Source organism: Prinia subflava, chromosome 2, assembly GCF_021018805.1.
Source record: "Prinia subflava isolate CZ2003 ecotype Zambia chromosome 2, Cam_Psub_1.2, whole genome shotgun sequence".
In the NCBI taxonomy this organism is placed as follows: domain Eukaryota; kingdom Metazoa; phylum Chordata; class Aves; order Passeriformes; family Cisticolidae; genus Prinia; species Prinia subflava.
The window spans coordinates 88,738,627-88,752,112 of NC_086248.1; the positions used below are offsets into that span (position 1 = coordinate 88,738,627).

Sequence of the window (13,486 nt, forward strand, 5' to 3'; positions counted from 1 at the left end):
CTTGACTGAGTCTGTCTGCACAACGTTGCCTGAGGCACAGGATAAGATGTTGCAAACAGCCTACTTCTGGACAGTCACAGCCTGTGTCTTCTCTCCAAGCTACCATAGGACAAGGATAAAGAACTCTCACATTTACAAGCGTGTAAGAAAACTCACAGAAAATGCCTGGAGAAGTAAAGACACTAAGCTGAGGGTAGAAATGCATAGAAATACAATGCAATTCCTTAACTATGCAGCAGATACTGCTTCTAGCTTTAGGTGAAAAGTAACAGGAAAATTCCATCCTGGCAGAAAAGCTGAATGATGGAGGTGTCTGTTTCCAGGACTCTACCATGCTATGACACAGCACTTCTGCTTGTAAATGCACTTCTCAATACAGTTTTCACAGGACAAGAATAAAACAAGTCTAAAGCTGGAGAAACAAACTTACCTGCAATCCTCTAAAAATACATTAACCTCACTTTATGAGAATTTCATACAGAATTTTTTTCCATCTTTTTTGAGTAGCACCACTACAGGCCTATCATGTCTTCAGCAAAACCAGAACACCAGTATGTTTTTTACCAGTGCAGACAATTTGGTGAAGTGTCTCATTATCCTTTCTCTAAAGAAAGAGTTAACATTAAATAAAGTAACAAAATAAAAAGAAGCACAATAAAACCAAGAACTGCCCCTTCCCCTAAATAAACCCTAACAATCCATCTCCCATTAGTGCTTACCAGAGGTAACAAAATATGAGTGAGAACTTGCCCTCAGTGGAGCACAATGGAAAACTGAGCTCAACATAAAGCTTCTTTTCCACCACCTCCTTTTTTCCAAGTCTTAGAAGTTCACACTGATCTTAAAACCTCATGAATGTATATCCATGCTGCAACATCTTATCAGCAGCCTTCCCTTAATTCATGCCATTTCCACAAATGGCCTTTTCCATCCAGTAGTTCTAGAGGTGGAAAATAATGGCACATACCTATTATTTATAAAAAGTTGCACAGAATTTCAAAAAGCACATTACCTTGATGCCTCAATTGTCTTCAAATTCAAATGAAATTTAACAATGAAATTAACAAATTGCGTAAATCATGACAAAAATTATTCTGTCCTTCAGTTCCTCCATATTCTTAACCAAACAACTCTTCAGCAAGCTTCTCTTCAGTTTTAAGTAGCTCATCAATCCCTCCTGACATATGTGTCTCCCCACAACACATCTTATCAGTTCCTACTTAGAAAAGATTAACAACACAGTCATCTTGATTCTAAACTCTCTTTCCGGCCCAAAATCTCATTTTTCCCCGCAGGAAAACTCTTCTAATCTCTAACCTGTGTTTTCTGATCTGTCAATCTACCTGTGACATCATTACATCATTTCATTCATTTGCTTTCCTTCCTTTTATCTTCCCTTACTATCCTCCTTCGGTGTACCCAAATTCTTTTCCCTACCCCATAAGAAAAGGGAAAAAAGGGGAAGAGGGAGAAAAATGGAAAGAGGGGAAAGAGGGGAAAGAGGGGAAAGAGGGGAAAGAGGGGAAAGAGGGGAAAGAGGGGAAAGAGGGGAAAGAGGCTTAGCTGTACTACTCATGCAACTTAATTTTCTCTGTAATAGAGTGAGCTGAAGTTTTAACATCCTCACCTTAGCTGACCTCTCTCAACTGGCCTGCCTCAGTTTACCCACAATGTTGACTCCTTTGATCAAGCTGTTTGCAAACAACTGCCTTCCTGCTTCTCCCAACACTTGAACTTCTATCTGCATTAAAATCCCTGTTCAGAACAATGCTTTGTCATGATGCCTGCAAAAACTGGAAACATCCATTCCCGTTGTTAGCCTGTCTCAGTGCATTTCAGTAGCTCCCTCTCTGCCTACACACATCGCACTTAGTTTCAACTTGTATCAGACGAGTTACGTGGTAGATCATCATAGTCTCACACCAAAATATACCAGACTGCCTCTGGCAAATATCCTGATCCAATCCAAGCAGGTTTTACAAGAGTAAAACAAATGTATAGCTGCACAAGTGTCAAAATGCTTTTTCTGACTCTATTGTCAGCTTTTTGCAATATGTATATACCACAACACTCTTATAAAAGTCACTTCAATTCCTGAAAACATGGGAAAAGTGTGGGTTTTCTTGTCACAAGCATGCCTGCTTCCCCTTGCTGAAATTCAGTCACTGAACTTTGATGGCCAAGTTCTAGATTATATCAAAGCCATTTCCTTCCCAAGAGGAACAGCTGTAAGTAAGAAATTCCGTGAAGTGTGAGGAGAGACAGCAGTTGCTTCTTGATAAAAGAGTTCTATCCTCCACTCCTCTGAGATAAAACTCAGGCAAATAATTGATTGCACATGTTCTCTCTCACTCCCATTTCTAAATGAACAATCACTCAAAAAATACTGGCCAAATGAGCATTGTAGAATTGATCTTAGCATTTCCTTAATCCTCACTGCTCTTATTTTAAAGTCAGTTACAGGACATGCACATCTTCTCCTGTCTAGGGGTAAAGGCTACAATTCTGCTCCTTTCTTGTTCATTGTCACCTCTGAGTGACTGTAACTGCTTCAACTATACTGAAATTGTTTGCTTTTTTAAACAAAATGCAACTGTTCTTGTAGGAATGCATCCATCTTATCTGTACATCTGAACCATCTTTATACATATTCATCAATCTAATCTTTATTTTTATGCCAATAAAACATAAAGATAGCCTTTCATTTTCCCTGTTATTAGAATAGACCTACACATCATTGATTGTCTACATCTTTTAAAAGTCATTTGAATGACATCCATGAAGTCCCTTACAAACTTGTTCAGAGTCAAAACAACTTCTCTTCTGTTATTAGAAAGATTTAAAACTTCAAAACTAAGTTCTGGTATTTAAAGTTTGTCTCTCCCATGACATCAAAACTTAGTACCACGTTTGACTGTTCTCCTATAACAAAGACTGTGCACTTAGTCCTAGGAACCTAAGCTGACATACAGAGACCCAGAAAGTGTTATCTCATCCAAGCAAACATCCTTATAAATTATCAGACCCCAAAGAAATTTACTTCTCTTCCCAAGTAGTTTCATTTCCTGAATGTTCTATTACAGGAAGTCTGTACCAGCCTGCATCTTTATTAGCAGGTCTTGTCCTTGACAGTAAACTGAAAACTACCAAAACCCAAAGTGCTTTTAGAAGACTCATAGGTGTATTTAGAAGTACTTTCTCAGTTTTATTCTTACTTTTTTAAGCAAGTGATACTGCCTGTAAAGACGTGGTCCTGTCCTGCCTCTGCCACTCCAAAACTACAAAAGATGCATTTGATGGAAAAAAAATCAAGCATACATCTGTGTTACCTAAACAGGATCACAATTCATCTTTTTCTCATTGGATCTATGAATATTTTCCGACACCACAATGATCCCCAATATGACAGCTCACTTTGAAGAATAACAACGGAAACAGACTTCTAAGAAATAGCCTCTTTGTCCTGAAAAACTACTAAGTGAGAAATTGTAACATATTTTATACCTTTCAGATGGGGAATGCCACAGATTCTTACAGCAGAGGGAATTATTAACTGTTACCACTACACTTAAACACACACAAAAAAAATAAGGCTTGTGCTAGTTCTACTGCAGATGATAAGGGTAATTTTATAAGGGTAATATTATACAACCAAATTATTCTCAAAAAACTATACAATTTCACAAACAAAAAGTCACTTGCTCATTCTTCAACAAGTGTGACAAATGTACATCTGTACTGTTAACAAATATAAGCCCTGCTATTTGGCAGTGCCAACTATTTTCTTCCTAGAGGCTGTGTTCATACCCTGCTGTATTTCATGCTCGGCACATAGTGATGCAAGACAAACTCAGTCAGGGCTATTTTAATTTTCTTTAGACCATAGGAAACTGGTGTTGGATAACAGGGAAAGGCTAGGAGAGGAGAACATAAACGAAATGCACCTATGGACCACTTAGCCAGAAGCCCTGCATGCCCTGAACATCTCAGTGTGTGCTGAAAGTACACACTAACTTCCATATGGGTTGCACAAATGAGAAATCAGTGACAGTCCAGAATTCTATCTCCACAGATGAAAATTGACTCTAACCTGGCAAGTTTATCACAGGTTTTTTTTTTCTGTGGCACATCATCCATTTGCTCTCTGAATGGACAGGGGCATTTTTCTGGATCTTCTAATTATCTACACAGTCAGTGTCAGGTCCTATTCGAGAGGTCAGGCTCTATCAATGTGAAATTGAAGACTCTTTTCAACAGAGGGTCAGAAAGACCATTTTTATCTCAGAAACGTAAGGTCTATGAAGAAAATGCAGCAACGGGTAGGCTTATTTACTGATCAAGAGTAATTCTGAAATTGCCTTGGGTAGTAATCCTGTATCAATCCACAAAGATACCTTCACCTCAGAGACTGTCATGCAAGGGGGAAATACACCTTAATCCATCTTAGCTACTCCCCTCTTTTACTATTGGAAGCACCTGCAACCTAGTTTTTGTAAAAAGATGGAATAGAGAGCAGGACTCTATGCCTCAAACAATGGTGCAAAAGGCATTGGGAAAACCCAGTTCAGAACTGAAACCACAATTACTACTGTGGGGGGGTTAGATTTGCCTCTTTTTAACTTACAGAATTTTTTCCCATAAGTTTCTAAGAAACCTTAATGACAGTACATAGTCAGAACAAAGAGAGTAGTTGAAGGACATGGCAGCACAAGGCTACACCCATTGTTTTTGAGTCTCTGGGAGTGTCCCTCAGAGGGGAGAGATGATGAGCTTTGGGAAAGGCAAAAAGCCAGATCTGGGGGAGGGGGAGGCACTCTTGCTCTCAGCATCAAGGGAGACAGTCAAGCTGCCCCTCACTGCAGGAAGAGTTCACGGCCATCACTCTGCCTCTGCCTTGTTCTGGGAAATCTACCGTCATGTCCTAGGAAATCTACAGTCATCAGAGCTTTGAGGTTCCCCTGCTGCTCTGTAGCCCTGCACTGCCCAGCCCTGCCAGGACACCCCTGCTGCTCCAGCTGCCAGCGCAGAGCTCCTCATCTCATCCACCAGCCCGGGACTTTCCTTCCTTCCAGTTCGGCCTCTCGGAGTCCTGCAGGGGCACCGAGATCAAACTGCCCCGGGCCTTTTGTGAAAGAAAGCCCTCAAGGTTCTTGGTTCTGTTTATTACTAATGCTGTAGTTGTTGTTTGTTTGTTGTTTTGTCATATATACTAGTAAAGAACTGTTATTCCTATCCCCATACCTCTGTCTGAAGGCCCCTTTAATTTTCTAAATTAGAATAATTTGGAGGGAGGGGATTCAAATTCTCCATCTCTAGGGAGGTCCTGCCCCCTTCCTAGCAGATACCTCTCTTTCAAACCAAGACAACTACAAAAGAAAATATTAAGTCAGTTTTCAGGCTGGTTTAGATTCCCAGCAGGGCAATGTTCCTGGTCAGCTGCCTCCTGGGGTGGTAGGCTGCAGTCTCAGGCTGCCCCTGTGGGTTACACAGTTACTGGGCTACTGTTCTAGTGTTCTCTGCCACCAGCCAGAAAGTACATGGGAAACTGCACTAAAAAACCTGCAAAGGGGATGCATCCATCACAGCTGACACAGATTAAAAAAAAAAAGAATGCAAGGCTGTTATTAAAAGGACAGATGATGAATAGATTTCTCCACATAATTGGAGAATGAATATCTTGTTTCTAAAGAAAGGCTGAAAGGTACCTGCCTTTAAACTTACCATGACCAGGCAAAACATAAGTATAGGCTGCCATTTGTCTTGGGACAGACAGGCAGGAATTCAGCGTGGTAACAGGATTAAAGTCCACTTGTAACATTAGGTTCTCATGTTCTGAAGTTTGTCTCAAGGTAGTAAATCTTTGGCACCTGAAAATAATTTCTGTGGCCTGAACCACAAAGAGAAGTGATTTTTGAGCATGCATTCTCTGAAACATGGGCATAAATAGACTGGAGGACCCAGGCTCTTGATGGTCCCTTTATCTGACACCTGCCCTGACAAAAACAGATACAGTTGTCTCAGGTGAGCAGCTATCCAGCTGAAGATGTTGAGTCTTCTCATGCCATATCAGTGACCTGTCTAGGTTGCTTGCTTGCTAAGGGAAAAGGGAATGAGTTCCCTTGTTCTTCCCAAGGTTAATGAAGAATCAATTTCCTTCAAGACAGATTTTTACAGGGTGGGTCTTGAAAAACACTCATAATGGGAGGTAGAGCAGAGAGGTGGGACTTCTAGAGAACAGGAAAGCAAATGGGATCAAGTAACTTGTGCTGAGTGTCTAAAAACAAATTTGATCAGAGAGAGCTAACATGTTTTCAAAAGAGTCAAGGAAGATAGTACCAGATGGATGAAGAGAAAGTTAGTGGCTCCTAAAAATACTGATGTTTCCTTTACTATTGGAGAAAGAACGTATCAAAAGATCTTGCTATCATCCAAAATAGGTTCAGTAACTCTACCTACCATATTGACTTACAGCCAACTATTAGCAGTTTCAATTTCCTCCCTGACTGCAAACTGAAAGGGACTTTATATTTAAGAGATTTATAAAGACTCTCAAACCTGCATACCTAGCCTGGCTAAAATCTTAATTTTCAGCCAGCACTATTCAGAAGGTGATGTGTACCTGATTCTTTGACATCCCTTAATTTCAAGGCTTAGAATAAAAAATAAAATGCAATCCAAATTGCTTGTTGAAACAGGCTCCAGAGGCTTGTGGCTGCTACTCAGGATTCAGTGCTGCTGAAAATAAGAGAATAAAGACTACATCTAATCAGTGCCTCCTCCCTTCAAACTAAGGCATGTCGTTCTTCAAAGACAATACATAGTAACAAGAGTTTATTGTAGTGCAGAGTTGCTGCAAGAGGTGGGAAATCCCTCTGAAAACTCCTTAAAACTTTCTTCAACGAAATGGTAGGACTGAAGGGCCTTTTAAAGCCCTTTAGGCTGACTAGAAAGTTATCTCAGTATGAGGCATGCACTACGTCAATTAGAAATCTTGAATGCTGACAAGAGTGGAAATAAGGGCTAATTCTGCATCCACAGAATCCTTGGCATTAAGTAAAAAATTAGGCTGTCTTTCATGTCAGAACTGGAGTTGTTTTTGGCAGTCCCTGAGGAAAGGCAGAGTGACATTTCTGAGCACCACAATCAGCACTGTTGACTGAAGCCAGGCAGGGCAGAAACACAATCTTGGTGGTGCTTCCCTTGCCTTTTTTCAGCAGGCATCAGTGGCAGAGCTGTCAGCACTAATAACACTGGAGCAGATCATCTGGATGACTTGAGCTTCCACTCCAGAGTCTCAAGTGGCCAAACCAGAGCTGCAAGGGGAACCAAAGCAATGTCCTGATGTCCATCTTTTTATCAATCCTTGAGGAGTGTGATCTTGGCACTCTGAGTGTCAGCTAATGGCAAAGATGGGGTGGCATCCCAGAGTATGCCACTTCTGCTTACATACTAGGAAACAGTTTTGGTGCCCACCTCAACCGGTTCTGAGGTTGATACACTCAACTGCTTTTAGCAGAAATATCTAAAATTTCAACTCCCTCTCCCTGCAACCGGGGAATTCAGATAAAACCCATCAAACTCAGTACCCTCCTATTCCCCCTCGCCTCCACTGAGGCTATATAAATGCTAGTTGTACAGCTCAGTTAAGCAGGATCATATGTTCCAAGTGACAGACAGATGGAAGATTATTTTTGAAGAAATCATCGGAAGATAAAAACTTTAACAGAGGAAGGCAAACATGAGAAGGAAAATGCACGTTAGAGGCCTTTTTAAACACTAAGAAGCAGAGCACCAATATATACACAATCACCACCGAGAACAGCAGCACATTCCACTCTGAATAACAGCTATAGACTATTAATCAGGCAGACTGTCAGTCTAAAATTAAATGGAAAAGAAACATTTTATACAATATTATAAGAAAGTATTCTAAATCATACCTCGGGTGCCAGGTATTCTGGAGTACCACAGAATGTTTTCATGGTTGCTGCGTCTGTGATTCCTTCTTTGCAAAGTCCAAAATCTGTAATTTTTATGTGTCCATCTTTATCCAACATTAGATTTTCTAACTGTGTGTTGGGGAGAAAAATATTCCCTTAGTATTTCTTAACTGGACAGATTGATGCATTGCATCAAGTTTGTAAAAAAAAGAGTTACTCCTTGCAACAGAATGTAATTCATTTGTAATTAAAAAAAAAGTTCAGCATCTACTATATTACATCATTTAACAGTGTTTACTGTCACACAAGTTACATAATTAGTTAATATTTTAATACAGTTTAAAACAGTAAATCTCAGGTCAATGACTTCAGAGGTTTCCTTTGCTCTAACATGACAGCCACTGATCAAGATACTTCTTACTTTCTATACCATCATGAAACAGCCTGTATCCATAAATCCTTAAAATACTTCCAACTTCCAGAACCTTTTCAATAATAGACAGAACTGGAGACACGGCAGCTGCTGATAAAAAAAGAGGTAAATTCCTCCTTGTCTACTTGCAAAGGACACTTCTTAAATTGTGAATATATACTTCTATATAAGCATGCTTTGCATCGCTTTTTAAATATATGAGCCTTGCTTTGAAATGTGAAAACATTCAGAATAATGGCTAATATCATTTTCCCAAAAGGTTTTAGTCAGCTGTACTTAAAATACAGATAGAACTGAAACCAAAAAAAACATTCTGAACAACTTTTCTCAACAGAAAATTGTTCAATTTTTTACAAATTATAAGGTTTGTAGTGAAAATACCAACACAAAACAATCACAGCTCTGTCATTCTAAGTCTGCATAAAGCCTGAAATACAAGCAAAGGTATAGATTTCCTATTGAGTCTAAGTGTGTTAGATAACACAAGAAATAGAAAATTAATGATGTCAAACTCCTCTTTCCTTATTATTTAGAATTTAAATAAAAAACTATCACCTATCATTCCTTGACCAGACAATTCTGTTTTCCCATGATTTCACAGCATTTCACATTATTACAACAGATTCTGCTACAAACAGGTAGCCCACTATTTTGTTTGCTCCCCTGAGCAGAACTTGCCTACCATTGCCTCCTTCTCCTCAGTTTCTGTACCAAGCATTGCATGAATGAATTCTACTACTGTGCATGTACAACAGGAAAGCACAATTTCCTGCAGATGGAATTAAAGGCTTGACACAGAAATAAAATTGTCTCATCATGGAATTTAGAGGTTTCTCCTCCACAAGTTAGAGAATGTTCCTGGTGAAAACAGAGGTTATTTTTCCACAGAACATGGGCATACTGTGTCTCTGGAGCAATAGACTGCCAGGCAACTGTATACGCCGGCAAATCTGAAACAAACTATATTCCAATAACAGGAATTTTTCCCAAGATACAAAAGACAAAACAAATTTGAAATCAATGCTGAAATAAATTCTTTTTCTGTTGAAGTATTCTGAATTCTTTTCAATGTTTCCAATGCATACAAACACACCTCGTTGCTGAGATAAAAAGAATGCAGGCGCATTGTCCCAATTCACCACTTCCCTTATTTCAGGATATTGAGATTGTATTTGAGATTTGTGCTGAATCTAAGTTAAGTTATGAGGAACAAGCCAGGGGCTAGGGAGGATGAGGATCAGAAGTTTAAGTCTCCTTCAAGTGTTGCTACTACAGCATCCTGTTTCATTTTATAATCAAATTAAAGTCAGGGAATGTACCCATCTAGAGATTTCTATATCAAACAACTTCCTTCAGCACACACAGAACTTAAAACTGAACAAGGTTTTTTTTTTTTCCATTAACTCTGAATAGTGCAACTTTATAATTACTTTGTGTTTGTCCCCATAGTCTCTGCAAAAACAAAAATTTGATTACTTTTTTTTCTTTCTTTTTTTACCTTGAGATCACGGTACACAATCTTCCCAGAATGCAGATAGTCCAGGGCAGAGACAATCTCTGCACCATAGAAGCGTGTGCGGTCCTCTGAGAACACCCGCTCTCTCGACAAATGGAAAAACAGCTGCAGGGTAAACAGCAGGGACAGGATTGTAATAATTACTGATTTAGTGGGGGAAATTAACACAAACATAAAACACCTCTCATCACCATATTGTGATGATAGATAGTGTACTCTCAGTGGACACTCAGCACTCTTAGACAGCAGCTGGCTTATCTTTTCCAGGTTTCCAAAGGGAGAAAGCGAGCTGTTAAATCAGCGTTTTAATCAATATACCAATCTTGTTTAAGGCATTCTGCTTGCTACTCATTTAACCTTCAGTTACCAGAGGAAAAAAAAAAACTACACAACAGCATCATTTTGTACTTTCCCCTCTGCCACTTCGGCAGATCTCTGCTTTAAGCCACTGAGAAATATCACTAAAATGTGTTGATTTTGGTTCTGCCTGATGTTTTTCAGTGCTTTAGTAACTTTTCTTTGAACTGAAAAAGGTCTAGTTCTTCAATACACTTAGACTGAGTGGGGAACTGGCATTTTACAAATCACACATTCATACTGCTAGCAGTAGCAGTGACTAGAAAAAGCAAATCAACAATGCTTAGGGCTTATAAAAACAAATCTATGCATTTAGTGCACTTCTTTGCTACAATGTAAATATTGTTTTGGGTGTTTTGTCTCTTCTTTAATACTTTTTAAGTAACAGCACTCTGCAGACACTTCAAAGTCTTTCAGCAAAAAATAATAGTCATTATGTACTGCCAGTAAATTCAGCTGCAATGAAAAAGTGCAAGATGAAGCTCTGTAAGGTTGTCAGTATCTTAATGGATAAAACCTCACCTTTAGAACCTGGAACAATATCTGAAAAAGCACATTTTAGTGATTCAATTCAAATGTTTTCTAAAATGGTGAGTTTTAATTACTTTTAAGTTTAAAGTTTAAAGCAGGTCTGGGTAATTCCTCAAGAAAAGATTAGTGAGTATATTTCTGTATTCTTGTGAAAACCAGATTGGCGGTGTTACAATCTTTGTGGCTTCACCACAAAGAACAATCAACAAAACAGACATAAGAAAATGTTATCGTTTATAAATTAAACATAGACAGTGAAATCTGCAACAACTATCTGTGAAGGTTTGGGGTTGGTTTTTTTTTCACTTTTTAAAGTATCAAGTAGATGAGAATTCTGAAATGGCAAGGTAGGTTAAAAAAACCTCAAAAGCTAACCAAAATAAAGCGCCAATGATGTGCTTAATCTGTCTTTATCACAACCTACTTTATGCCTTTAGAAAATCTTACACAATTCACACAGCACAGAACAGTCTAGGAATTACTGCAGCTATTTTCAGTGGATGGGCTTCTGGATGTGGCACTTGGGGATAGGGTTTAGGAGTGATTATGGTGCTGCTGCGTTGATGGCTGGACTAAATAATCTTGAAGATTGCTTCAAACTTTGATAGTTCTGTGACTTTTCAAAAGCTAATTAAAAAGTCACTGCTATGAATAAAAAGTCAACTTCTTTCCTGAGAATTGTAATTCATAACAGGTGCATCATTTTTGTCTAAACAAAATTCCCAGTAAAATAAGACTTTTGGCAGCATATATCTGTAGAAGCAGAGACTTCACAGAATACAGAAACTGCACAATGATTTAAAGAAAATATTTAAAATTTTGTTCATTGTTCAACTTCTTTTCCAGTGCTCGAGACCCTGTATAAAAATGACAAACCTGCAGGATAAGGAGGATCTTTATTTTCCTCCTGTTGCTCCCCTGTTCAGGCACCAATGCCTGGTGGGACACGAGCCCCCTCTGAAGGGACTTGCTCTCTGCACTGGTGGCTGCCCAGGGGTCAGGGCCATCACAAGACCCATCCACACTGAGCAACCAAGTCTGACTTCACAAAATGCCTCATGTACTACCAAACTGGGAAAAGAACAAGTACATTTCCCAAGCTGTGTGGTCCTTTCCACACATTTCTGTAGTATTTAAATAGCAAACAAATACTGCTAAGTAGAATTTTGTTCACATAAAGCAAAATACAAAATTTACATAATTTATGCCCTTATGTCTATTCCGTGGTCTCTTTCATAAATAATGAGCTAGTGCTACTAATTTTTAAGAGGGTTTTTTTGTTTTGATGGATTAGAAGTAATTAAAAATACAGGTCAACACACTCTGAAAATTTGTAACTTCCAGTTAGCCCTACATTTCATATCTATTCTAAAGGACTATTGCAGTTTTCTGTTTGAAAGAGACTAATCCAGTAGCTGAAAAGCAGCCTTAGAAAATTCTAAAACTTCCGGATACTTGTCACCAACAGTTTTGTTTTAGTTTCCATTTAAAAAGTGTCCCAAATCTGAATCTGAAAGTTGATAGCCTGACAAATTAACATACAAAAAAATTATTTTCTTTAGTGTTTATTCCCAACAAGATTATTGATATTATTAAAAACACTTCAAAGTAAAATGACCAGCTAGAAATAACTAACAGCAGTTGTGTTTGTCGAAGAAACTGTGAGCTTCTGAGTCAGCGTATTTTAATGTATATGTGACACTACAGTCATTCTTCTTCACATTATTATAGCACCTAGCAGAGCTGTCACCAAACCACACTTGCTAGTTTTGAATGAAGAATGTACATTTAGATATAAAAATCCACGTTAAAAGCCCATTCATACACTCAGATATACGCAAAAGATATAAAGCAGATTCTAAAATTATAATAGGGAAAGATGGGAGATTACAGAGGGATTACAACATAATTGTCAGCTAATTATTTATCTGGTTCACTATTTCAGAATAATTCTGCCACTGTGTTCTATTTATGATTGTCAGAACAGAAAGATTATATTTATTAAGTCAGAGAAGGAAAAAAAGAAATGTGATGGAAGGTTAAAAAAAGCTTTCCAACATTTTCACTATTTATTGATTTACAGTTATTAAATATGTGCTATAAAAATCACTGGAATTGCAACAGAAATAGCTTTGGCACAAAGAAAGCCATTTTGCACATAACATTTTTGATGGCGTACACGAGGGTGCTATTGTTACAGTGAGGACTGGAGACACAAATTTCCTGGTATGCCTTTAAAAACTGAACAACAATGCTGTTGTGGGGTTTTTCCAAATAAAAAAAATTAATGGAAAAATTTAAACTACGATCAAACATATTCAGCAGCAGATCCAAGCATGCCAACTCTATAAAAGACACAACCTTGTATCAATTGATATGTTAAAGTTGTACACACGCTAGTGACCTACTTAGCATGTTGTGAGTTGAATGTCTGGCTCTTGCTGTTGCGTATTGGGTTTGCTCAGTTCTGCATTTTAAATCTGAGTGTTGATTTTGCAAAGCATTTGCAGTAGCAACCTTGAAATTTCAGATTATTTATTTCTTGTTTCAGACTTTGTACTGCTTCTTGGCACATTCTATACCCAAAGAAATATAGCACCCTTTCCATGGACTATCGTAATTTAAGGCTAAGGAACATTCTCTTGTTTACTTATTTTTGAATAAGTAGGTTGTAAATCCTCTGTCGTTTTGCCTTTTTTTTCCCCTAGA

At 38.3% G+C, this 13,486-nt stretch overlaps 1 protein-coding gene across 2 annotated transcripts in view; it reads right to left on the minus strand.

Annotated features, from left to right (window-relative positions):
• AKT3 (AKT serine/threonine kinase 3) overlaps positions 1-13,486 on the minus strand; it is a 153,501-nt gene that overhangs the window by 30,692 nt on the left and 109,323 nt on the right. For both annotated transcript variants that reach the window (XM_063390947.1, XM_063390946.1), the window contains exons 9-10: positions 9,872-9,994; positions 7,941-8,069 (exon numbers count right to left, since the gene is read on the minus strand). In XM_063390947.1, the coding sequence (XP_063247017.1) occupies positions 7,941-8,069; positions 9,872-9,994 (252 nt within the window). The remainder of the gene's footprint in view (positions 1-7,940; positions 8,070-9,871; positions 9,995-13,486) is intronic.